Below are 26,811 nucleotides of genomic sequence, written 5' to 3' on the forward strand. Positions count from 1 at the left end.
CCTTTGAAACAGATTGGACAAGCACTTAGTCCTAATTCTAGATGACAAAACTGAGGTTCAGATACAGTAGGTGACTACGGCCATACCACCCTGAACGCGCCCGATCTCGTCTGATACAGTAGGTGACTTCCCAACTGTCAAACAACCAGCAGGTGATGGGACAGGCCTGTGTGCACATGAAGATCATTTCAATGAAAAATGAAAACCGAATTCAGCAATATAACTGTCCTCTTGGATTATTTTTAAAAAGTGCTTTAAATAGTGTTGCCCATAATTATTTATGCTTTTATTTCCTGACACCTTACTTTTCTGTAGATCAAACTGGGATAAAATATTTTTCATCATCTTGAGACCTGATAAAATATCAATAAGCTTGTACTTTGTATCTTCTTGGGGTTTTTTGTTTTGTTTTGTTTTTGTTTTTTTGCTGCAATAAGCTTTCCTGTTTCCATCTGGTGCAGGGCCTGGGAGAAGCGCGGGCTGGTTGAAAGGCTGCCTGGCGGCTTCAGGGAGAGGCTCAGGCAGGAGCCAGACCCCAGGAAGTGCAGAGGGGCCCTTCGAAGGCCTCTGGGCTCCACAGGCTCCTGGTCCTGCTTGAGGGGGAGCCTCTTGAAGGGACACCCACCCAGCCCAGCATGGCGGGGGCTGCCAGCCTGCAGAGGGAGCCAGGTGTCGCCCATCTTGATGCATTTCACCTGCTCACCCAGTAAGTCACAGAGCTGAGGGGCTGGGCAGGCAGAACCCGGGCCTGCAGGTCCACAGGGCCTGGGTCAGGTTCTTCTCCAAGGCCAGGGTGGCTTCCCTGGTGTCCTGAGTGTCACCCCTCATCTGGGACGGCTTCTGCACGTCCTGGAAGTAGGTGAGGCCACTGAGCTGGTTTCGCAGCTTTAAGAGACACTCAGGGCTCTTGGCGTCTCCTCGGCCACCTCGGGGAGGAAGAAGCCCAGGCCCTCCGGAGACACAGCGTCACAGTGGAGACAGAAGCCCAGAGGAAGGTAGGTGTGGGAGGCCGCAGGTGCAGGCTGATGGGGGTTGACGGGGCCTCCACCTCGGTGGGGTCATTATGACGAACCTGGGCGCCCATGCTTGTCCAGTAAGGAGGAGTTAAGGTCAAACCCGGTGCTGGCTGGTCTCGGAGGCTGGGGCGGCTGAGATGGTTCAAAGGCGGTGACTGGGGAAGAGGCTGGAGGGTGGTGGGAGGCTGGAAGAAGGGGCGTCTGTGGGTCTGCGCCGTCCAAGCCCGGCTGACGCAGGAGACGGCTCGCGGGGACCGTCGAGGGTGCTGTCTCTTCTGGTTTTGACACCTAATCCAGGAGCAACTAACAGAAAAAGCAAAAGGTTACTGATTCAGAGATTAACTTCAGAAAAGTTCTGAAATTAGATCATGTAATTAGCTCTCAATTTAGAAGTCTTTGGTGGAATTAGATTTATGCAAACAAGTTCCATTACATATTTAGGAAGACCAAATGCTTTTATAGATGAATTATACTTAAAATTGAGGGTTACATAAGTCTTATTCCACATTTTCTCCCTCGTGTCAACTGGTTTAACAATACAGAAACCCCAGGAACAGGCACTAAATTGTTCTGGAACAATCCATGGCAGACTCTAAAATGGTGGGAAGACGGCTGCAACAAAGCCCCATTACAGAAACTCTTCAGAAAGGTCACACACATTCCTTGCCCGCGAGCAGCCAGGGCTGGTAGGCTCCAGATTTGAGCTGCTCTGCTTTCCACGTCTTTGTGCAATTCTGTACAGGGGTGAAATCCGTCCAGGGTTGGGCTGGATAACTGGTTTGCACACTGTATTTTTATTGTTGTTGCTTCTGGCAATCCAACATACGAAAGAGTCAAAGGTGAAACTGCTGTCCTCGTAGGCCTCACGGAAGGACAGGAGAGCCTGGGGCTCTTCGATAGGCACTGGCCAAGGCGAACTCGATGCATCTTTCTCACTCAGGCATTTCATCTCTAATGATCCGCTGCGTTGAATCATGGGCTGAAATACTGAGTACAGTAGTTTGGTCATAACTTAAAACATTACTCAATGGGAATTTTTCTTTGTAGGTATTGTAACTCAATCACTAACCAATATTAAAAAAAGCATGCAATTAAGTCAACTCATCAAATATTAAAAAGAAAATGTTTGCATTTTTTCCCCCACTGCATTGCTTGGTTGTTTGTCTATATAACCAAAATAAGATGAGCATTTCATTGTGCAAATACGTGACGGACAAATTCTGCCTATTTACCAACCGGTTGTGTTCTGCAAGCCAGAACATGTACGCACTATCAAGGAATGGGGAAGACAGGTCAGGGAGGTTCTGGATTTGGTATTTACCCAGAAAACTTTTCAGTTCAATCTGGATTCAGGCTCAGCTGTGAAACGCATGTCTCCAGGTGGGGCTGTGGCTGTGATAGGCTGGAAAAACACCCTGAGGTGTGACCCCCAGTGTTTCCACGAGAATGGCTGGGGGCTCAGTTGCCAGTCCGTGTCCTGTTCGAGAACTCAGGGCAAACACGCTGGAACAGGAAGCAATTTTACACTTTGCAATGAGTTGGGTGAAGGCTGCAAAGCTCAAAAATTTGAAGATGTTTGAGAAACAAAAAATAATACCATGAGCTAAACCCTTGTGAAAAATGAGACCGAGTGCAAAACTGTCATTTTTAATATTTCGGTTCCGAGTTAACACTTCATACAAGTGTGTTTATTTATTCCTTGCTGTTTCATACCAATTCAGATCAGTTCTGGCCTGAGAAAAGCTGCTGCTCTGCCATGCTTGTCTGTTTGCGTGGAGCTCCATGGTAATGAGCTGCACTAGAAAAAACAGAAGCTGGATTAAAGGAGACCTCCCGGGTTTTCAGAGCGGAGATGCTAGCTGTTTAACTGTTGCCTGTATTTCGTGTATATTTCGTTGTATTTTCTTTTTCTTTTTTTTAATTGTTGTTCAATTACAGTTGTCCCACCTTTTTCCCCATTGCTCTCCCCTGCCCCCTGCCGCTATCCCCCCAACACAGTCAAACCCCACCCACCCCACTCTCCGTGCCCATGAGCCCTCTGCTCTTGTTCCTTGACTTGCCGCCCCTTCCCCTTCTCTCCCTGTTACCCCACTCCCCTCACCCATCTGGTCACTGTCAGTTTGGTCTTTATTTCCATGTCTCTGGTTCTATTTTGCTAGTTTGTTTTGTTGATTAGATTCTGCCTATAGGTGAGATCATTTGGTATTTGTCTTATGAAAAATTATACACCACTTTCAGAAATACATATACTGGAGTTAATCAAAACTTTCCAATTTTGTCCACACTTGTCAGAATGTGACCGTGTGTGCCTGGGCCAGAGCCTCTCTCTGCCGTGCCCGGAAGACGCCAACGGGGTTTGCTGACCACAGCCAAACTTTTTTTCTTGACAAATTTCATTGCTGATTTCACATTACATAATTAATTGTTTTTATTATAGAAAATACAGCTCAGCAATAATAAAATAAACATTTTCTTCTAAGTTTTTCATATTAGAAATAATAATATTGCTATATCTTTGCCCATCTTTGATTATCTATAAAAATAAATTTTCAGAATTGAAAGCCCAAAGAAGCACGAACTTCTAAGTCTTTAGGTATGGATTATCAAGTTACCTTGCAGAAATCTACTGACTTATAGTACTATCATCGGTGTATGAGGATGTCTGTTTCCTTGCTTCAAGAGCGGGTTATATCATTAACACAAATTTTTCAATTTTGTAGGTAAAAATTAGTTTTTATTTCTGGGACAAACTTCAACAAGGTACAGAGTTAGTCTCCAGCTTTCTTGACCCTGCTAGATGCCTCTTTTATGTCTAGTTTCCGTGCAACCACCAAAATGTGTCTCGGTTTCCCAGGGAACCCTGTTCTAGTACATTCTAGTATGTTCCTCTGTTGTGGCCAGGGCCTGAACTCTTCTTCCTTTAGTGTAGTCAGTGTTTTAAAAATACAGATTTTTATCCCCTCTGCTAATGTGAACCCACTACCATGATGTCAGTCAGAACTTGACAAGGAAGGCATCTCCCCAAATATATACATGCTCTTTAAAGATGTGACTCCTGGAAACTTAAAGAAGGAAGGCATATTGGTGAGGAAAACGAAGGGAAAGCTTTCTTGAAGACCCTCAACTTACCCCATGTAGGTCATGGCTAGTAGCGTGGTGTCACACACAGACAGCTCTCCCATTGGCTGCCGCTTGTCGCGTGGGGAATGCCCATCGTGCCTGCACCTGGCCACAAGGCCAGGCAGCCTCAGAGTGACGGCTCACTGTGCACAGCACCCGTGGGCGCCACGCATGGGGCAGACGCTGGGCGGGAGCCATGTGTCCCCCCGGTCGGCGGGTGACTGTTCTGTCCGTGGACGCTCATTTGTGCACAGATTGAGGACAATGCCGAGGTGTGTGTGTAATTTTCTGACCAAAGCCATGTGACATTCGTTTCAAAACACTCACCGACTACTCACGCCGATTTCCCAAGTTTCGTACAAAGTGCCCTTCTGAAATACATTCCAAGCAATATTTGTTTCCCCTAAGGGAATTTGGGGCAACTTTGTGAACCCTTCACTAAATTTTTCTCTGAAATTTAGATATAGTTCCTCTCAGCTTAGATCTAGCCAAGTGCCTGTTCACGCAAGCACGTAGGTAATAAATGCCTATGGAATAATGCTGAGCTGATGCAATTCTTTGTCAGCGTAGCGGATGAAAGACTTAAAAAGTTCTCTGTGAACATTTTATCTTGGCTCGTGCTGATGAAACTGATTTGAAGACACTCTGTTTGTAAGCCAAGAATATGTAATGCTTAGATTTGAACAACAGTTCCACAAATAGGCTTGGGCCAATTATGGCCTGAACTTGACATAACTAAGAGTCAAGTAAACGGATTTTGGGGGAGAATAGGAGAGTATATTCTGTATTTTACTCTAGTGTGGAAAAACAAATAATATATTAACAATCAACAACTTATTTTCAGTTTCTCACAAAAATGTGTAGGGAAGCCTTCCATGTCTAAAGAAGAGCTGGAGGCTTCTTTTCCGCTGTGGATGGGAAAGGGGCCGCATGCCACACCTGACCCGCCCAGGGCAGGCCCGCACGGCGGCCTCGCGAACGCAGAGACCTACAGTGACCACACAGGATGCTCTGAAAGTAAACCTTCCCGACTAAAAACAGCTCGTGGCGGGCAGTCAGGTCCTAAGCCTGTTGCTTCCTTGACAAAGGTCGATCTTTACCTTAAGTTAGCCCGTCTATGGCCTTTGTGCATCTGAGATAACAGATCCCTCAGGGTTGCCTCTCATCAGAGCGGAGACCACAGCACCCCTCATTGTGTTCTTATTCCCGGCATACCACTCCTACGTGCTGCGAATGTCAACTGGTAACTGTCCTGTACCCACCTGTGCAACAGAAGTACGTGTCTGTCCATTTCACCCTTCATCCGACCCCAGAGATTTCCCGCTTAGCTTTCCTCCACCTCCCTAATCTTCCACCAGCAGGTTTCACGTAACGCCCTTACGTCTCCTCCTCCGATTTTAGTGTATAAAATAAGCTGTATAGCTACCGTTCTTAGGAGCATTTTCTCAAACCCTTGCTATTTTGCTTCTTGGCAAACAGTCATCAGTTTGGCTCAGAAAAACTCGCGAAAGTTCTCTACAGGTTTAGATGTTTCTTGCATGGACATTGCCTTCTCCACTGTTAGCCAGGGCAGCGCTTTGGGCTGGGTGGGGTCTGAGGCAGGACTCCTCAATCTTTTTATCCCTTCTGAAGATGAGACCAGAACCGGTCTCAGTGTGTCTTCAATCCAGCAAGAACCTGCGGAAGTTACAAATGCCACTTTCATCTGTTTGTGTAGCATGAGATTACAAGGAACACAAATACCGGGTGAGGCGTAATATTTTTAAGCACACTTTGCAACCCACTATCCTGCACAAACCTTAAAGACACGTACACAGCCACCACCGCTTTCTCCCTGGGCAGCACTCTGCGCTCCCTGGGAACAGGATGGAAGCGGTAGGGAGCTGGTTAAAGGTTGGAAAGCTGACTCTTTCGGCGGAGCAATATGAAGGCCATTAATACGTCTGCATTTCACTTCTCGTGTGCAACTATATTATTCTGTCTATTACAATGTCATGAAGATGACCTGTAATTAAAGATGATTCACAGTCTCAGCCACGACCACACGTCATTTCACACAACACATGCAGGGCGAACGCGCTTTTTAGCTGGCCTCGTGGAAACAGCTTCTGCAAGGCGCTGAAAAGACAGAGGAAAAAGGACTCGATTACAAAACACCCGAACCACCGCTGTATGGATTCCAACCTAAATCATCTGGGTTGAAGGGACATGTACAAAGGACTGCCGAAAAGGAAATGTGGGTTGGCTCTTTGTTGTCTACTAAACTCTGTCCTTGATTTTCTCCGTCGTCACTGGGAGAGCCAGGCCGGCCAGCTCTCGCTTGTCCTTCCCCATGTTTTATTTCCCATTTGTACTGACTTGAACAACAGTTACATTTGAAACTCCAGAAAGCAAAGATGAAACTTTGTTCTTGCTTTTGTGTTGAGCTGTACAATTTATTTCTCTCCTGGCAACAGATTTTAAATCTCTCTTCCTCCCCCTCTCTCTTTTCTTCCTTTTCATGGGAACTGTTTGGTGGGCGCCGACAAAGCTCTGTGTGTGTGTGTTTCCCCTCTGCCTGGTTTCTGTGTTGGTGTGTGCAGGCACGCATTCATTAACGTAATTCCTCCACCTCCAACAAGGGCGCATCATAAACCCGGGAGAAAAAGCCTCATAAATATTTAGATGCTCCTTCTACCTTCCAAACTGGAGTGAAAAAGCCTATTTAGTGAGGAGTTGCTCTGGGTTAATCTGCATGTGAATCAAGAAGGGGACAAAGGGATGAAAAGGTGCTGGAAACTCGAATACAAACCCTGTGGTCTCCAGGGGGCCATTTATCTCGTTCTCCTCAATACCAGGGCGGGCTTGGCTTTTTCCTGCGCATGAGCAGTTCCCAAAGACCGCTGGCAAAGCATGTGTATGCTTTGTTCTAGCTTATAAGTTTTTAAAGAAACAAAATTGCTTTACGCTTTATATTTGACTGACTTCTTCATCCGTGGTAGTTGCTGCTCTCCTTGTGGATAGCGTCTATAGTCCGTGATAGGTGCCAACATGCAGGACAGGAAGTAGGAGCAAGACTGTTTTTTTTTTTTTTATTGTGGCAACATATGCATAAAACTGACCATTTTAACCATTTTTAAGTGTGCAGTTCGGCAGCATTAACTTCATTCATCAGGCTGTGTAACCCTCACCACTCTCTCTGTCTCTAGAACTTTCTCATCATCCTAAACAGAAGGTCTGTCCACATGAAACTGTAACTCCTGACTCTCCCACCCCCAGCACGAACTAGAGTTTGTTAAAACTCCATTCCTAAAGACTCTCCATGGAGTCAGAACTGCTGGCACTTGATTTTGGAGGGGTGGGGGAGTTTGCAGAGCAAGGCCCAGTAACCAAGGGCAAAGATGAAAACCAGTGAGTGTAAGTCAGAACAGCCCATTCTCCTGAGAGGGGTTGCACAGAGCGAGCGAAGGCGCAGCCTGGAAACGGACGTGGGAAAAGACAACCTGCGTGTCACACGGCCAGCCCGCTTTTCACCACAACGACAGAAAACGATAAAAAGTGCAGCAGCATTTTAACACTGTCCATTTTTCATAAATTGCTTTAAGCAAGAATTTTAAAATAAAATTCGAAGATCAAAGCCTTGTAATATTGGTATCATTTGAGACAAAACAAGTGGACATTTTACAGAACATTTCCACCACATGGGGGTATTCTGCACCTGACCAAAAGACTGGAGTGAAGTGTGGGAGGGTAACCTGAGTAACTGCAAAAGTTAATTTATATTGTTACCTCCCATTTTGCAGACCTCTGGGGTTGCAAACTACGTTGCTTTAACTGAAAAAACATGCAGAAGAATTACTGTTGGTCAAGTGCCACACAAAACAACATGAGAATCCCCATCCCAGAATTCAGCATTACTTTAAGAAATCTTTAGTTCAGTGCGTTGGGATGGGGGAAACTTTCCTCTTACCCTTTTAGTTCCTCTGGCTGGTTGAATAATTTAAGCAACATACAGCCAATTTAACAGGAGAAAATCAGGTTATAATACATGCGTATGGGGAATTCACACAAGCATGAAAATTCCAAAGACAGGGAGGCAATGTTGGGGATATGTGACATTTCAGACGAAGGAGAAAGAGGGGGCATGGAGAGTGGGTGAGTCACAGGTGGCGGAGGGAGAGCTGCACACACAGGGCAGGCGGAGCCCTGCTGGGCCGCTCGAAACCGTGGGACCCGGGGTATCCAGTCCAGATGCTTGGAGGCTTCCTGACTGATGCTGCAGGGGGTTATGCCCCAAGGTTCCCTTCCTGAAGCAGGTCTTTCAACTGAAACTCTTAAGGGAAAGGGGAAGTAAAAAAACTTCAATTCGTTGAGCTCTAATTGACTTCAGTTTGAAATAATCTGCCTGTCAGGTGGCACATTCAAGGGACACTCACTCCCAACCTCCATGAGTGCAACTAAAAAAAAAAATTGTGGGTAGTCCTACCTGGTTTGTTTTGATGGGATCTTCATAGCACAGCCAGCCAGGCCCCTCCCTAAGTGAGTATTATCAGCCGAGGCCACATGTGAGTGACTAATACTGTTCTTCCATCTGTGGAAGTCATGTCTGTTACTGTCACTGTTTATTTAAGGGATTTTAATATTTTATATAAAGCGAAGATGGGATTATCAAGACGGCTTTCAGGGCAGGTGCTGGGGGAGGAGAGTGTGTGAGGAGCCAGAGGTCAGAGAGACAGGGGGAGGGGGGCAGGCTGGGGGACTGGCCACTTGCAGTTCCAAATAAGGGGAAAGCTAGCTCTAATTAGCTCAACCAAAAAGAAGGTTCCCTGACCAAGGAAACTGGGAAAGAGGAATCAGACAGGAGCCAGCGCAGAAGCTCACATGATGCCAGGAAGGTCCTTCCTCCGTGTGGAAAGTTCTCTCCTGGCGGTCATTAGCTCCATGGCCACTATGTCCTTAAAATGTCTTCATTTTCCAACACCAAGAGATCCCATCCAAAGAGAGATCCTCTGGTGCCGGAGGGTCGGCAGGAGCAAGGATGGAGGAGCCTGCCCAGGCGAGGTGGCGTCCGGGCAGGCCCGGGGCCCCGTGCTCAGGCCTGCAGGTGGGGCAGAGGTGGAAGGCCGCACCGAAGCCACACAAGACCTCACATGAAACAGGAGAGGTTTTATGGAAAGGAGGACGAGGAAGGGGACATATGCTGGGTAGAGAACCATCGTGCTGCCAGTTACTGCAAAACTGACCCTTCCTTGAGTGAGCTTGTTGTATGGGTCAGGGCTGGCCAGCCAGCTAGCCGGATGCACACCGGCTAGTGCGAATACGATGGGTGTGTGTCTCTTAGTTAAGCAGAGGAGAGGCGAAGAGGTCTGTGGGCAGTCCTTCTGGGACCACATCCTCAACCAGTCTCTGTCCTCCAGGCCCCAACGGCACAGACACTGTTGGGGGACAGGGGAAGGCCATTCCGGGCTAGGCCTAGGAGGGGGGCCCATCACTTCAGCTTGTATTCTACTGTCGAGAATTCAGTCACGTGGCCATACCTAACTTCAAGAGAGGTAGGAAATTCAGATAAGCTGTGTGCCCAGGAAGAAGAGGAAGTACACTCTGGTGAACCACTGTCAAGCTTTGCCTTGGCGGTCACCAGAATTCTGCAAATGGGTTGAGAACTAGCAGCATCTGCAGTGGCGGACTAATGACAGTTACTGAGCCTTTACTGTGTGCCGGCCCGGGCCGAGGGCTTCTCTCTCAGCTCACACAGTGCTCTCATCACCTTGCGAGGAAGGACGAACATCCTCGTAAGAAGACAAAGCAGCAGAGGCACAGAGAGGTACTTAACTTGCCCAAAGTTGCAAAACTAGAAATCGTTGGAGCCAGGATTCAATGCCACACAACTTGACCACCCAGGGCTGTCAGGGACCCGAGGAGAGATGATGTGTGCAAAGGCCTAGGTTGTGCCCAGCATGCGGGAAGCAATCAGCGGGCATTGTGTGAGCACCGCGCCTCAGCGGGGAGGGGAGGGGAGGGCGTCCACAGAGACAGCCTCCCTCTGGCAGGCTCTTCCCCACTGGGTCCAAGGGGCCACTGCGGAGCCTGGATCTGTTTGCTACATTAGAGCAACTGCTGAACCGGCCGAATTCTCGCATGGGCAGGCGCAGCCATGACCGCCAGCCACGCAGGTTACCTTCATGCGCAGGAACACGTTGCCATCGAGATCTGCACTCTCTTCCCCTGCTTGTCCTCAGGCCAGGGAGGGGGTCAGCTGCTCCTCGCTCAACACTCTTCAAGGGCTTAAAGCACAATTCCATTGCTTTGTCAGTCTTGGTTGACTTGCCTTCTTTGCTGGAGACAATTACTCCCTTTGTATGCCAGTGCCCCAGCTCATGCACGACAGAGAGGGTCCATGTAAAAGTGGTCAGGGCGTGTTGATGACAGTAAGAGCCAATACTTCACGAGCAATCGCTACAGGAGCATTCCAGGCCTGCTAAGGGCTTTGTCGCCATTGTTTCTGTTCATCCGCGCAGTACACTGCCGAGTGGGTATCAGTATCCCCACTGTGCAGCTGAGAAAACTGAGGATTGCTGAGATAAGCTATCAGCTCAGCGTCACAGCAGAGCCAGAGCTTTCCATTGTTGCTGGGAGGGCTTTAATTCAATGACAAGGAGACCCACACCCTGGATTTGCAGAGAAGCAGCTGCTCAGCCAGTGCGGAATGGCCAGGTGGGGTTGGGTTGGGTGCAGGAGGAGGGGCAGGTAGATCCCTGCACCCTCAACTGGGGTGCTCCATTAGGGGCCATGGTAGCAAGTTGAAGGTCAGAACAAGTAGCCTGAAACCCAAAGGCGAAGCCTGGAAGGGGAAGGAGAAGGGATTCCTTTGTCAAAGGGTCAGAGTTTGGGCCTGGACCCCTCTCCAAGAGCTAGGGCAGCATGCCCCAGGGACAGGGAAAGTGCCCAGGGAACTGTAACTACAGAAAGTTTAGTAAGGGCAGTTGGGAACTCTCTGCAGTGGTTGACTGGTCTCCACGTGAATGTCAAGGAGGGGACCCTGCTGGCTTTCTCTGCGGTTCTTCACCAACCTTATAATTTCCCCGATGTCCGTCATTTTTAAAACTCTGGGCTTTCCCTAACTAAAACCCTCTGGCCTTGTTCTGACTTGTGTTTGTTTTGGAGGCAGAGGGATGAGGAGTGGCGGAGGAAGCCGTGTCATCCTGCAGCTGGCCTCAGAGACACAGTGGGAGGAGCTGGAAAGAAGAAGTGGGCAGCGAGGGGCTGGGGCTCGGCTCTGGCCTGAGTGCAGTGGGTGGAGGGGGTGGCACAGTTTTTTGGACACTTCTAGAACTTAACTCTCAGGCCTGAGAAGGATGTGTGTGTCGGACAGAATTTTGTGCCAGAATTCAGGGGAAGCCAGTGCACGCACTTACCTCTTCATTACAAGCACAGTTTAAATTAATTTAGGAAGGAATGACTACAAGCTTGGCAAATCTCCTTTGCAGGAATCCGGGCATCAGAGACGCTTCACAGCTTCAATCACGCGGGGTTTGCCGTTGCGGAGGGCAAACACCAGCTCCTGGGCCATGCGGTGGGAACTGCTGGGCCGTGGGAGCTTCCAGCTGCTGTGCGGATGGGGCCTCCATAGAACACGCTGTGAGGTTTCAGTGGCACCAAGATTTTCTCCCCAGATCTGACGCCTCCTTTGGACTCTTCCTAAAGAGGGAAAAGAGATAGTGAATGTTTCTAGTTTGGGAAGTTGACCACTCATTTAATTCAATTCTAACAAAAAAGTAAATGGCAGGTCCTAGGGCTCTTTTATTTTTTTCTTCTCTGAAATGCTTTCCAATATTTTCCTGTGGTTAACATTTTACAGAAGCCAGGATCTTTGCTTCAACAATGCAGATCTTATCTTGCAAACAATCTCAAACAGGGCACAGAACCTTAAAGCTCTAGGGCCGGAACCTGAACTTCAGGGTATGCAGGGTGACTGAAGCCACGTACACACAGAGGGGTGGGCGCACAGATGAGCTCAACCCTGAGCTAGCTGGCAAGGAGTGGGATTTTTCTGGGTAGGGCCTGCAAAATAAAACCGCTCTGAAGCTTACTTCCTATAGCAAATGTATCCTTTGGGAATGTTTTCCGCGTTTTCTTTTCTTCCTCACGCAATTCCCCTTCCCTTCCTTTAGAGAGTGGCGTCATTAAGGATTGCTGTACAAAGTTGAGACGGCTGGATGCAGTGCCAACGAAGGATTCACAAATGATAAATCTCATGTCAAGTATTTTTTATAAAGCCATGTTAAAGTGCCAGCAGAGTTTCCAGCCAGAAAGTGCAACGACACACGTTAGGAACAAGGCTATGGATGTACACATCACGCATCGACATGCACACATTATGTTATGAATAAAAAATGCTATCCCATCATGCCAGCAAGTTTCAAGATTAGAGTAACTGGAGGCGCCTCTGAGACTGTGCGGAGAGGCTGTTGGGCTGGTAGGAAATGACCCTTGACCAAGATGACAGAGAAAATGGGAAAAGGCAGAGGCAGAGCGGAGAGCTATTGAACTTGAGACCAGCTGGGGAAGGGGAAGCACCAAGAGGGAGCGCCAGGCCCTGAGCTCAGATTGGTGTCATTCACGTGACAACTCAATGGCATGACCAAGATTTTGCCTTGGGAAGAATCCGGCATGAAAGTAGGTGACTTATGCTTTTGGATTTTTTTGCTGTGATCTATAACATTACCCTTACCGCATGACTGTTGTGTACATGGTATAATAATAAGCCATTTCTATAAAAGGAGATACTGAGAAGAAAATTTGTATCAAGCCTTGGTCAGGAATTCAGACTGAATCATCCCCCCAGGTATCTAGTGATAACACGAGGCCTTCTTTGTAACGAGAAAACATGCGATGCAAATATAAATTTTGTTCAACATTACTACTGTGATGGGGTATGTGATCCACTGTGAAGCCAGACTCACAATTGCAAAATGGTTTATTACAAAGGTTCTTTTTTCCTTTCAGCTACCTTGGTTTCATTGTGTGCTCCTGCCTTCATTTGGAAGCCTTGAAAGACAGGCAGAGAAAGTTTTGGCTCCTGGGGCACATTTTTGGAGGCTGTATGTGTGGCCTGGTGGCTGGGTGCTGGTGGCAGACGCTGGGTAACAGACATTGGGGGCTCAGAGATCCAGTCTGGCTGAAGATCTAGGCCTTCTGGGGGCTCACCTGGAGTGATCACGTCTGCTTCAGGGACGGCCCAGGGAACCCAGGGCTGTGACTGTCTTCTCTGCTTCATGTGCGACCCGTGCAGAAGCCACTTCGGAGAGTGTGCGCAACAGTTTCCTCCCAGACTACTTTCCAATTTTAAATTCCTCAAAGCATGGCCTGTTTTCCCCATGGAATCTGATGTTTTAAATGGTGGGGAGGCGGAGGCTCACTGTTTTGCTTACCAAATGTCTGTGGCCATGTAGAAAGCGTAGATTTGCTGAGCAGGTTCACTCACCTGCCCTTGCCAGGCACTGCAGGAAGCCCTTGACTGGGGCTAATGCAGCCCGAAGGTGCTGGGACATCCCAGTTTATACCCTGCGTCAGCCCACTACTGTCAGTGTGAGCTAGGACACGACAGTGGACACGGTGCAGGTATCCCGGAAGCTCCTGCAAGTCCAGGAGGGCAGGTGCCTCTCACCCCTGGTCCTGGACCTTCTGGAAGATGTGTTCTCCCCACGACCCTTCATTAACTGCCAGCTCGGGTGCTTCAGGGCAGGAGTGGGGGGGAGGGGAAGTCTCCTTCACCACACCTGCTCCACAGCTACAGCGCTGTTTCTACTGTCGAGCAGCTAAGCACTGGGTTCCGAAGGGCATGGGGGACCCAGGCCTGCCAAAGATGGACCGTCACTGCCACTGACCAGACAGCGAGCCTGGGGCCCGGGCTCCTCTTCCTCGGGTTGTCTGTCCTTTACTTCCCAGTGTCAGCAGTCCTGGGAACAGGAAACGGTTTGTGCAATAGGAAGCAGAGAAAACTGATGACTACCTACTTTTCAGCCTGTGGATACATTTTCAGTTTAAGTAAAGATATTTGTACCCAGTCTAAAACTCAGGTGCGTTGGTAAGAATGAGCTGTATCCAGGCCTTACTCTCTCTAGTGTTTAAAACAGTTCCGTGCACTGAAAGCTTGCTCTGTACCAGAGATTTTGTGGGGCCCTTCCTGTTCACTCACCCACATCACCCTGGCGACATCCTTAGGTGGCATTACCCCTTTCACAGGAGAGGAGAGGGAGGCATAGGTAGTTAAATGGCACCACCAAGGTATGAACCCAGCACTTCCGAGGCTGCTGCTCCAGACTCCTGTGCCCAGCTGCCTCCTCCCAGGACCAGCACCTCTGGGGGGTGAACGTTTTTGGACTCTGCTTCACTGCTGGGGTTTAAAGACAATCCATCTACATCACCTGTGACGACAGCATTTCCATGGCGTGGCAGGTGAGGTTACGCAGTGGGGCTGAGATATCATTACTTCACAGTGCAGGAGGAAGTGCTACTGGACACCAGCTGTCTGTGCCTCCTCCCCCCATCAGGCTCGGTGCTCAGCAGCCCTGACACCAAGACAGCTGCCCGCTGCTGTCCCCACTTAGTGTCTGTCCCCTACACAGCGACCGGGCCTGGCTGGAGCCAGCTGATTAAGTGAAAGAGTGCCATCTGAAATCAGGAGCTGGACCGGCTGAGATGTTGAAACCCGGTCAGCTGAGGGAGAGGAGAAAGTCAAGTCTGGCTATCGGTCCCCAGGGGCCAAGGAAGCTGGCGCAGAGAAGGCCCTGCTGCCTCTGCCCGCTGGTACCGGGCTGCTGGAGAGGGAGCTGGCATGTCCACTGATGGGACAGTTTATAGGCCCGTCTTTGAACTCTGTGACCCCCAAGGCTTTTTTCTCTTCCTTCATTTCACAGCTTCACACTTGAGTGTTTCTGACTTCCTCCTCATGGTCTTGCTGCTCCTTCAAAGCTTCACCTGGACAGAGACAGGATCCTGGCACCGGGGAGGGCCCCTCCTGTTGTCTGCCCCAGCTAGGGCATGCCACGGCCCACCCACTCCCTAATTCCAGGCTGCCCTATACACAGAGCTGTTAAACAAACAGTGTTCCTCCCACCCACTGCAGAACTTACAAACCAAAGGTGTTACTCATTTTACCGCTACATCTTATTCCCATTAAAAAAAACAAATGATGCTTACTACCAGTGAATACTGTGGAAAACAAGAGTGTAGTTACTGCCAGTTAATCAAGTTCGCGGCCCTCAAAGATCTATAGAATGTAACCCATTCTTCCAGATGGGCTTGGACCGAAGAATCAGGAGCCAGTGCATGCTGGCCTCGCAGGTGCTGCTCGCAGAGTCCAGCACAGTCACGTGACCGCTACAGAGGGCTGGGGAGGGGGTGGAACCGAGGACCTACTTGGTGTGAAGCAGAAAGAGTCCACCACAAGGAGGATGATTAGCTGTGTGTCAGCTCTGGCAACAACCTGCTTCTGAAAACTTCATTTGGTGCAAAATAGAAAGTAAAACTGGAGACTTGGGTATTTCATTGTAAACTGGGTAGACAAGATTTGCAGAAATCGTTCTAAATTTGGCTAGATGCTCAAGGAACCTATGCATACTTTAGAGAAAAAAAATACTCATTTCAGTTGCAATTAGAAAAAAATAGTCAACTCTGGTTTAATAGACATGAAGATATGAAGTAAACAACTTCCTAAATATGTAAATAAGCTGACAGCAACAGAGGTAATATTCAAACTCTGTTTACAGTTGCCTGGGCAGGAATGCGCTCGGGGCTGCCAGCCCGGTGGGGGTGAGGGGGTGGGGGGGTGGGCACCAGGCATCTCGCCTGCTGCCACAGGGTCGGGGGGCTGGAGGGTTGAGGGAAGGGCTGGGCAGGGCGGCTAAGAGTGGTCACTGCTCTGAGTGATGGAAATGCTTCCAAATTTAAACACTGATAAAGCTGTGCTGGTGTGTACTGGCTGAATATCTGTGCTGCGAGAGTAATCACTTTTCATCTTAAATCCAAACACGGAATAACACGAGTGTCACTTTCAGACCTGTCGGAGACTCAGCAGACCACGGATGCTCGGGCCCCGCACCCCGGACGGCAGGTTGTCTGTGGAGTGAGACACAGCTGGCATTCCAGGCCACTTCTCAGGAACCACCGAATCACATCGCAGAACTGTTCCCACAGCGACAACCACTGAGGCCCCTCCTCCTGCTCTGTCTCCCTGGGTCAGAAGGCAAGGATTTCCAGAGGCTACTATTTACTCAGATCAGTATTCTGGGCCGTGAGCAGCTTACACAGCTTGCCCTTCCTGGAGCCCAAGTATGTCTGTGTGTTTCTTTTTTTCTTTCGTTTGTTCAAACAAGTCATTATTGAAAGTAGACCACTTGTAAAGCATTTTTAAAATAAGAGCAGACGGGAAGACAGAGCCCTGGCTTCTCCCATCCAGGGCTTTTCACGTCCTCCTGGGAGTGAGCTTCTCCACCAGGAACTCTGGATGTGATTTTTTAGTGCTCTACTTTTTATTAAGTCGTAATAGGTTTCAAAAAAAAAAAAAGATTTGGTTTAATCCTTTGGAAATTATAAAAATGTAACATTTTCAGTCAAATGTATTGTCCAAGGGAAACAAAACTCCATAAATAATTTTTTTATTTCAATGAGGAGTGCAAAATTGAACACCGACGATTTTGAAATACATTTCTTATTGCCATTACGCGACCGCACATATGTACGCAAGGCTATCCTAGGCACAGACGTTAAATCTCTGCAGAGTCAGCTTGCTGATACGGACGAGCGCGTGTTATTCAGAATCACAGAACTCAGAAAAGACTTCCAGGATCACTAGGTTCAAATCTCAGAGACACTGAGTGATTGACTCGGAGTTACGCGGCTCATTAGGGTAGACCCGTACTGCCTTTTATACCCAGCACAGTAACCTCTTCCCTAGGACACATCAGCAGTATTTCAGTGAGCCAACAGAGCTTACTGTTCGAAAAGATTCAACACCCTCATTGGTTAGAACGAGGAAGAAAAAAAAAGACTCAGAGAACAGTGTTTTAGTCACTCAGACGTAGCTCCTGGGCTGCACACCATTAACTGACAGAAAGGGCCAGCGTTGTGCTGTAAACCGCTCAGGACTCGGATGGTTGCCACCATGCACTAGCTGTGTCACAGGGGTCACATCACTCGGTTAGCCCTCTGAGCCTCGGCTCCTTGCCTGTGAATGGGGGGGACAATGAACTCAGCGCAGCCGGGCTCTCAGTGAGCTCATAACTGCGGAGCCTGACAGCTGGTAGGGACTCTAAAATGTCGGCCCTCTTTCTGTCTCCATGGTCCCCCTTGGAGCTCTGTTTGGAAAGCAAGACTATACAGAAATTACTGGAAAAATGCAACATTAAGGTGTCAGTTGAATTTTAGTAAAGGGTACTGGCATTTGATTAAATGTCTAGGACACAAATAGAGACTTCCCTTGCTCCTAAAATGTTTTCTGACCTTAGTTATTTCAAACTAACACATAAATTATTAACATTTTTAGTATGTTAAAAAATCAAATCACAGATTCTTCCCTAAGGAAAAACACAGCAAATCAACCCGATCCAGGGGAACGCATGGAAATTGCTTCGCAATCACAAAACTATGAAGTGGCCTGAAAGTTGATCAAAACAAAGTGCACTTTTAATTCTCTCAGGTTCCTATATATAACAATTATTTTTAAGTCAAAGTTTCTGTTTAAATGTGGAAAGAAGATTGGATTACACGGCACGAGGGCCTGCCTCTTGGCTGAGAGGCTTTTTACCTCTCGGGTTTCCTTTAGCGTCAAATGAGTAGAAACCTGACCCCCGCCAGCTAGTATCTAACTGCTGTGCAGTGGTTTAAGCTGAACGTTAGTGTTGCGTCTGCAACGGGCTCGTGGTTTGAAAGGCCACCCGATCGGTGTTACAATGGTTGTGTGAGGAGTGCCTTTCACTTGACCAATGTGGTGTTTGTCCAGTCAGATAGAGACGTGCCTCACTGAACAGAATCCATGTTACTATTTCATTGATTAATTTCCTCGCGTTAAAAAAAATCCTATGTCTCCTCTCTACGAACGCTTTAGCTTGACATTCGAGGACGACCAAACTCTGGCAGCTACTAGTCACACAGGAAACTCCCACCCGAAAGCCTGGCACATGGCCACCGAGATAGCCATGTTTCTGTCAGGGCCCACCCTCCCCATGGCATTCACTTTCACTGGTTAACTTTCCTTCTGTGTGTGACATTAACTCCTGGCTTAGCCCCAGAGTGCCGTGGGGTTAATGCCAGGGACTCGAATACACCATTTCAACCTTTTAAAATGTGCCATTTCAACCTTTTAAACAGACCTGAGAAGCCATCTCACAATTTAAAAGAAGTCTCAACAAATCTATTAACACAATAAACAAAGATTTACTTTACAAAGAAATCGGGAATGCCCGTTCCCTTTTAGAAAAATTTAAGGATTAAGAGTTTTAGAAAGAACATTTGGGACAAAAAGCCATCAAACACTGATTGTTAAGTCCAGGGAACATTTTTGTTCCTGCAAGAACTTCATGGTGATGTAGAAGAATGCTTGGGATACTGCAGTTCTTTTATTTTGAATGTCAAGAATAGCAACAAGCAAATAAAATCAAATGTAAGACAACTTGTAGTTAATTACTGATATTAGACATGGAACCATTTTTAGGGTCAACATATTAGACATTTTTCACGAGAGAAGTTACAGGGATCTTCAACGGCAGGACCGCCCACACATACTTTCTGTGTACACTGTAACTTGCCGAGGTCATGGGACATTTTTGGAATAATGTCATTAGTGTTCCCACATTAATTTTTAGATTTTTAAGCTTCTTGAAGACAAGAGATGTACCCTAAGAATTTTTGCATTCTCACTGCACTTACAGGTAGGGCAGTGAGCGGTGTACTGTGCACCTCACGTGCCCGAGGTGGGGTGTGACAGAGAAAAGGCCGGGAATTGTATGTGGTGCGCTTGTCTCCAAGGAGAGGCGTCCAGCTCTCGCGCCCACCTTGAATGTCTACTGCACGAATTAAATGAAGTAATGGAGGTAAGGGTTTTGTACAGTTCCTAGTGCAGAACAAGTGCTTAATACCCTTCCTGAACATATTTTTAATGAGTACCTACACATACCACACTGTTCTAGGAGCTGGGAATTCCAAATAGAACAAAGTAAAGTCCTTATTCTCATGGAGCTCACGGGGAGGGGGATGTGACACACTCACCTGTAGACAGACTGTGTCAGGAGGAAATAAATGCTATGAGAAGAATTAAAAGGAGGGTCAGCAGACGGCAACAAGGATGTATGTGTACACTTCTGCTCTGCTTCAACTTCTGGTGGCAAAATACCTGGAGAAGGGCTTGCAGGCACGCAGGGAAAGCGCTGCAAGGAGAGGAAACACGAAGTGCAAAGCCCAACTAACTGAACAAGGGTTTTTTACTCCCCCTTTTCCTTAGAGATTTGCAGTAGAAAGACTTGCTTGAGGAAGGGAACCTTGGGCATACTTCCCTTAAACATTTTCAGCCTCGTATTAGTCAGGAAGCCTCCAAGCATCTGTACTGGACACCCCATGTCCCACTGCTTGGCCTATTTAAGGATGGGGCAGGGGATTCCAGGGCCTACAGCCCACTGTGACAGGGGAAGAGGTGGACAGGTCAGCAAGGAGGCAGAGGTCAGAGTATGTGTGGCTATAGGCCTTGATAAGGCCTTTGGGGTTTTTTATTGGAAACGGGTAACGGAAGAACTGTGAGCAGAGGTGATGTGATCAGTCTGTTTGGAAAGATAATACATAGTGACTTTTAGCAAACGCTGCAACCATAAGGGATTTAATACCCGGGAAACGACTATGGCGTAACATGGTTCTTTAACTCCAGCCTGGTTCACTTGGTGAAGAGCTGGGTGAGCTATGCTCTTCCAGTTCCTACGGGTCAAAAATGGACACACACTGTCAAAAGGTTCAGTGTGACTCACTGGATAGGGCCAGGATATGGGCAAAAAACAAGGGTTTTGAATAAAGTGTAAGTGGATTTGAATCCCAGATCCAGTACTCATGAGCTGTAGTCTTGGGCCAGTAACTTAACCTCCTTCTCCTTGGGTTTCCTGTTATGTAAAATGGGGATACAGCACAACCCAAGCCAGAAGGTTGAACTGAAAATTAAGTAAGTTATATATGTAAAGCATTTATACATGTAACACCTTTAAAACAGTGCTTGGGAGCTTAATACAGAAGTGAACCAAATAAAAAAGGAGATTGAATCTTTTACACTAGCATATCAAATAAGTAATTTACTACCTAAACCCTTTAAAACTATTTACCATTTTGCTAAATACCAAAAAAGCATACCTTACTTTTAGTGTTTAGAGACAGCATATTTTCAGTCAAATTGTTATTCCTTATATTTATACAATTCATCCTTTAAATAGGTAATCAGTACATGAATATTCTATGGCTCTTAACAGTGATGGATCTTGGATAACTTAAAATTTTGGGGTTAAATGTTTTTAACTCTACCTGCCAAGGCAATTCCATTTTCTCTATCAAAGTAGCTTAATTTTGAAAACGAACTCATTCTGTGTTCTTCAAATGAACAGGCCAGAAATTACTTGCAACTCAGAGTATTTGTTTGAAACTTACTTAGTAGCTTCGATGCAGCCCAGTCTTAAAAAGTGTTGCTAAGAATGTTTGAAGCAACTTCACAGTTCAAAACAGCAGACATGATTAATAGAAAGATCTCAGGCACGTGTAACTCTCACAAAGGTCAGTGATAGTAAATAATTTTGTCTCAATTATTAATTGCACGCGTCATAAAGAGCTTGCAATAAAATGCAGATTTAGGGACTGGTTACATTCCAAAGACAACTATACTGCTGCAGCTCAGAAAATTCTTTCCCAGACTAACCTAAATATCTAAAATCCATCATTCTGCTTGGCAAACCCTCCTGCCCACCGTATGGTTATTTCTGCAACTTGCAAATAGAAATGTTGACTTTCGCTTTTCAACAGGGCATATGCTCTTTATTTCATTTCTTTACTGCAGCTGCATCTTATTTCTGGATGCCGATGCCATCACGAAGCAGAACACTGTGAACGCCATTCACAGCCTCAGAGTTTCGTGCACCATGCCGCCTGCTCCGGACCGTGGCTAGCTTTCGGAATAACGGGATGTGGCAACAAATCACACCCTGTCCCCAGAGGCGCGCCCGCCGCTGGAAGAGGCCACTGCACAGGCAGCGGCGACGCCATCGGGGAGACATGGCGCGCCCACGCGGGACCCGCCACTCCTCAGGCTCCCTGCCACCGCGCAGCTCTGGGAACCAGAGAAGACCCTGGGGATGCAGGATGGGGGAGCGAGGGGCGGAGAGACCGTTGGGCGGTCCCACCAACGACACGGCGGCAGCCCACCGTGACCAAGTCCTGCGAAAGCGAAAAGGGGCTGCACAAATGATACAGCCAAGGCCTCAGAGCACAGACCTCTCGGCTTCCCGTCCTCGCCCCTCGGGGTCCGTTGGGCCCCACACCCCGAGCCGTGGATCTTGCCGAAAGGCCCGCACACCACCCCCTTCCTGGTCTTCCGTGTGCGCACCCTCCTCCCTGGCCAGGCCCGCCCCTGCCCCTGCCCCACGCAGGCGCACGCCAGGCCCCTCAAATCCACCCCCTCCCCAACTGCAAGCTAGGCCCGGGAGGGGGCGGGGCGACCCTCGGAAGGGGCGTGGCTGTCGGCCTAGATGCGCGCACGCGCTCTCGCACCTTACGGCTACGTGTCGGACCACGTGACGCCCACCACGAAAGTCCCCTGTGAAGCAACAGGACGTTAAAAAAAATAAATTTTTTTTGGTGGCAGGGAGGGCGACGAGAGCTTTTTAAAGAACTATAGTAACGAGAGGGGAGAACGGAGCCGGGTGGCGGCTAGAGCAGTCCCGGCGCTCCGTGGCGCGTCCTGCTGGGAGTCCCTATCACCTACTGCCACAGTCCGCCAGCCCTCGGCCCCCGTCGACAGCACCGCCACCAGGCTCCCCACACCAGCCCCTCCCTCCGCGCTCGTCCGCCCCGGGGTGGCGACCCCGGCCCGGCACCCCGGTTGCGCCCGCCCCGCGCCGCCGGGTTCTAGCGCCCACCCCCCGGGAGGGAGAGGCGCGGCGGCGGCCCGGGGCGGGGGGCGGAGCGTGCCGCCTGCCCCGCTAACGGCCGCCCTGCGCGGCCCCGCCCGCCGCCCGCCCCCGGCCCTCCCCGCCCGCCGCCCCTCCCCCGCCGCCGCCGCTGGCAGCGCCGCCTGAACTGAGGCGAACTCCGCCGCCAAGTGAGTGAGGAGGAGGAGGCGGCGGCGAGGAGGAGGAGGAAGAGGAGGAGCGGAGTCAGAGCGCGGCGGCGGCGGCGGCAGCGGCAGCGGCAGAGGCGGCCGCGGCGGGGACCAGCCCAGAGAGACCCCGAGCCCGCGGCGCAGGCGGCGGCGGCTGAGCGGGCGCGACCAGCGGAGAGAGCGATCGAGCGAGAGGCGGTTCGGCTCCTCCTCGTCCGGCGCCCAGCGGCCCGCGCTCGCACTCGGCCCGCGGAGATCCGCCTCCCCCGCCGGCCTCGAGAGGGACGCGCCGAGCCGGCGGCCGCGGAGCCGCGGCGGAAAGTGCCTGCGGGGGCGGGGAGGGCGCGCGGTCCGGCCGCCCGGCGCGGGAGCGAAGCGGAGCGGGACGCCGAGTCCCGAGCGGCCGGCAGCCGGGGCTCCCCGCCCCTCCCTCCCTCTCCGGCGGCGGCGGCGGCGGGCGGAGTGAACTGCGGAGCCTGGAATATGGTCGGGGAAATGGAAACGAAGGAGAAGCCGAAGCCCACCCCAGATTACCTGATGCAGCTGATGAACGACAAGAAGCTCATGAGCAGCCTGCCCAACTTCTGCGGGATCTTCAACCACCTGGAGCGGCTGCTGGACGAAGGTGAGTCGCCGCTCCGGCCCCCGCGGCCCGCGCCCGGGACCCGACGCCCGCCGGCGCGCGGGGAGGGTGGGGAGGTCGCGGCCGGCGGGGACCGAGAGGCCCGGGCGGGGCACGGGGAGAGGGCGCGGAGCCGGGCTCGCGCGGCGCCGCGGGCGGGCCGGACGCGCCCCGCACCCGGCACCCGGGACCCGGGACCCCGCACCTCGCGCCGCCCGGGCGGGTGCTCTGGCGAGGCTGCGGGGTGAGCTCCGCGGGCCTCCCAGGAGGAGCCCTGCCCGCGCCCCGGGCGCCTGAAGGACACCGGCGCGGGGCGCTCTCGGGGGGCCCTCCGGGGGAGACGGGCGGCCCCCCGCGCGGGCCCGGGGGCTGTGCTTTGTGGGAGTTTGGGGAGCACGGACACGCTGGAGGGGAGCCGCGTGGGGCTCGCTCGCTTGGAGGAATTCCGCCGGAGAGCGAAAGTAAGGCGGCCGGAGCCGAAGGCGAGCACAAAATGACAGCGGGGAGCACTTTGCGTCCTTTTGTTTGGGGAAGCGAGAACTGTTCGGGAGCCCAACTTCCCGGGGGGGCGGCGGGGGGCGAGCACGAAATACCGCGAGGCCGGCGCGGCGCGCAGCCCGAGTTTTTGGGAACTTCGGCGGAGGGCTGCGCCCGGGCGCCGCTGCCGGGGCGGCGGGACGGGAGAGCGGCCGCCGAGAGGGCGACCCGGAGGGCAGGGCGCGCGGCCGAACAGCCTCCCGGGGCGGGGGGGTGGGGCGGCTGTGGGCGCGGGGCGCGGCGAGGCCGGTCGGGCGCCCGGGGGCTCTGCCCGAGTCGCGGGGCGGCGTCCTCGCCGCGGGCCCGGGAGCGCCGGCCGTGTCCGCTTTGCACCCGCAGCGGCCAGGGCTCCTCTCCGGCCGGCGGCGGCGCGCAGGAGGACTGCGCCAATAAAACGGAAAAGTGTTTTTCACGGACCAGCAGTGCACTTCAGATTTTTCACAAGAATGTGGACAGTGGAACGGGGCAAAAGAAAGCCGAAGCTTAAGGGAGTTGGAATGCCACTGCAGAACAAAAGACCGGAAACGTTCCTGCGGCGGAGACGGTTCGAGAGGACGCCCGGGAGCCTCGCAGCCGGGAAAGTCGCAGAAACAGTTTCGGAAGCGCGGAGCCGGTCCTGCCGAGCTCTCGCCTCCGCCTGCGGGCCCGAGCGCGGCCGCCACCGCCCTGGAGCGGCCCGGCGGCCGCCTGCGCCCCGCGACACCCGAGCTGTCCCTTTAAGGGGGTTCTGCCTCCCCTATTTGTGTTGGCCTTTGGAAGATTGTGGAGGCAGAAAACTTTCTGGAATGTCAAAAAAAAAAAAAAAAGCTGGAACTCCTGAGCCGGGCATTTCCAAATGCGAGCGCTAAGGGGCGCCAGTTATCGTTTTTAAAACAGAAACGTTTGGAGCAAAATGTGTAACGTGCTAAGTAACCTCACCTGCATTAAATTTAGTTGAAACTTAAATCGTGGAGCATTTCATCTGTCATTCGGTGTCCATACATGTATTTACAAACATTGAAAGTATTTTCTTTAAAACTGGGACAATTTTATCACATGTCAGAAAGATGCTATTATTTTCTACTGGGCGTATTTCGGTGAGGAGTTTTAGTAGTATTAGTGAAAATTTATTTATTTTTCCTTTAAGAACAGCTGTTTAGAAGGAATCCTTAATAAACGTTAAAATGAAAATAGGTCATGACGATATTTAGGATTAGTTAAATTGCATTCTTTGAATTAAAACGTTGAATTCAATCAAATGGCATAAGATAAAAACAAGTTTGGAAATATTTTCATCTTATGCGTCTTTTTAAAAAGTAAATTTAAGTTTTCCTGATTAGTTCTAAAATGCTCTTATGCTATGTTGCTTTAAACCTTCTAAATGATAATTTGGCGTTGGTACTCTGTTAGAAAGTTTTTAACCTTTAGCTTCGATCATTTTAATTTTCCAAATTTAGAATTCCAATTATGGCATTATCTCTAACAAATGTTTGTTTATTTCTCTGTGGTTTAAAAGCAGGGGGAAAGTTCCTTGAGGGTGACACATTCTGAATAGTGGTGTGTGTGTGTGTGTGTGTGTGTGTGTGTGTGAGAGAGAGAGAGAGAGAGAGAGAGAGAGAGAATGTTTTTTATTTCATAAGGCTTAGTCTACCCTGTTTTAGCTTTTTCAGCTCCCCAGCGTAAAGAGGGCTTCTGTATGGTAGCCAGGATCTTTAGAATGGACAGCATAAAATGACTAGGAAGTTTGATATTTTTTTTATCAGTACAAACATGCAGGAAAAGGGGCTATTCCTTAGTGTGGGATAAGCTGCTTCCTGTAATTGTTAGCCTTATTATAAATTTAATTTGACTGAAGAAAAAAATTGGTTTCTGAAGTACATCATTTTGTTTTTCCGTGCCAGATTATTTAATTGTGAAATTTGGCAAGTTGTGCTCTGCCCCTTTGTGGCTTGTCATTGTCCAAAACAAATTAATCATGACTTCTGTGGTTGGGAATTACGTTTTCCTTTGTCCATAGGGTTTACTGAAAAATTCTTTTTATATTTAGATTAAACTGCGAATTTTAGTGATTATTTTAATCAAGTGAAGATACTGTACTTAGTTGCAGTAGATGTATTTATTGATAACTGAATATTTAACCAAATGATGGTTAGTTATGGTTTAGTTATGATAACCAAAATTTTTATTTACAGAAATTCTGAGTATTGTATTTTTGAAATTGTTTTAAAATATTTTTCAAGAGTCCTAAAAATTTTTGCTTGTCAGTTGGAGAATTTTTATTTGGCTAGTTATAAATTTGAGATTTAGCTGTTCTAGATTTTCTTAGTCTATAATACCTGAATGCTTTAGATGAGTATTTTAATTCTATTTCAGGTAAACATTTAGCCTGCATTTTGACTAAGGATTGACTGTCTTTTGGGGGGGAGTAGAGGGAGGTGGAATGGTTGTGAGGCTTTCCTCCCACAGAGGAAAAGCCTGGTTGTTTTCCTCCCTCAACCTGGTTGTTTTTTAAAGTTGTTAGTACATTCTAGGTAGGAACAGTCGATACAAAGGATGTGACTTCAGAGGATAATTCCAATACTTAAGAATCCTTCATTGAAGATAGAGGTGATTATAGATAAAACCGAAGTCTTAAAGTCTTAAACTGCTCTCTTTAGACAGAAGTTTTCCGTTGAACTTTGGAATCATACTTAGGAAAGAGTAGTTGTAAGGTTTTTTTTTAAACCTGTGTCATGAAAAGGAAACCTAGGCAACAGCAGTACTTGAATAAAAACTCTGTTTTTATGAAGTATTGCAATTTAGAAATGAGAAGAATTTTATTGAAAAATACAACCAATTTGACTTAAAAATCTAAAATAAAGGAAAATGGAAATCAGATTTTGACTTTTTATTTTTTAGGCAGAGGGGAGTCTAAAACTGATGATAATGAAAATTAACAGATGCATAGTATGGTTTATGAAGAAGGCCAGCCTAAATCTTTTTATTGTGAATGTCTGAAAAATTAGTGTGTGGCTTAGAAAAAGTGAACAAATATAAATATGTTAGATTAGATTCTGCATTACTGGTTTGAAAAATGCATTTTAATTTTCTTCTGGCCTGTTTTTGGTGGGAGATAATATATTTTCTTTTTGACCTCAACTTTGCTGTTACTTAAAAATGGGGGCAAAAATATTTTGAATTAAAACCTGCTTTGCTAGTTAAAATTTTTCCACGTTGAT

At 49.0% G+C, this 26,811-nt stretch overlaps 2 protein-coding genes and 1 long non-coding RNA gene across 9 annotated transcripts in view; 2 read left to right on the forward strand and 1 right to left on the reverse strand.

Moving 5' to 3' along the window:
• Positions 1-5,490: 5,490 nt before the first annotated feature.
• On the reverse strand, positions 5,491-11,800 carry LOC123478873 (uncharacterized). The gene is made up of 3 exons (XR_008425619.1): positions 11,531-11,800; positions 5,935-6,254; positions 5,491-5,813 (listed from the first exon to the last, which is right to left on the reverse strand). It is a non-coding gene; the product is annotated as an uncharacterized lncRNA (long non-coding RNA).
• A 9,610-nt stretch (positions 11,801-21,410) lies between these two features.
• On the forward strand, positions 21,411-22,921 carry LOC139440345 (translation initiation factor IF-2). The gene is made up of 3 exons (XM_071219630.1): positions 21,411-21,757; positions 22,000-22,350; positions 22,471-22,921. The coding sequence occupies exons 1-3, from the start codon at positions 21,411-21,413 to the stop codon at positions 22,919-22,921; spliced, it is 1,149 nt and encodes a 382-aa protein (XP_071075731.1).
• Positions 22,449-26,811, forward strand: part of QKI (QKI, KH domain containing RNA binding) — a 148,405-nt gene continuing 144,042 nt past the window's right edge. For 4 of the 7 annotated variants that reach the window (XM_053914224.2, XM_053914225.2, XM_053914226.2 and 1 more), the window contains exon 1: positions 22,792-23,080. In XM_053914224.2, the coding sequence (XP_053770199.1) occupies positions 22,939-23,080 (142 nt within the window). In that variant the 5' untranslated portion in view covers positions 22,792-22,938. Of the gene's footprint in view, positions 23,081-26,811 lie in introns of all 7 variants that reach the window. The other 3 variants (XR_008425598.2, XM_053914228.2, XM_053914229.2) reach the window with 1 other exon arrangement.

This window comes from Desmodus rotundus, chromosome 11 (genome assembly GCF_022682495.2).
Source record: "Desmodus rotundus isolate HL8 chromosome 11, HLdesRot8A.1, whole genome shotgun sequence".
NCBI lineage: Eukaryota > Metazoa > Chordata > Mammalia > Chiroptera > Phyllostomidae > Desmodus > Desmodus rotundus.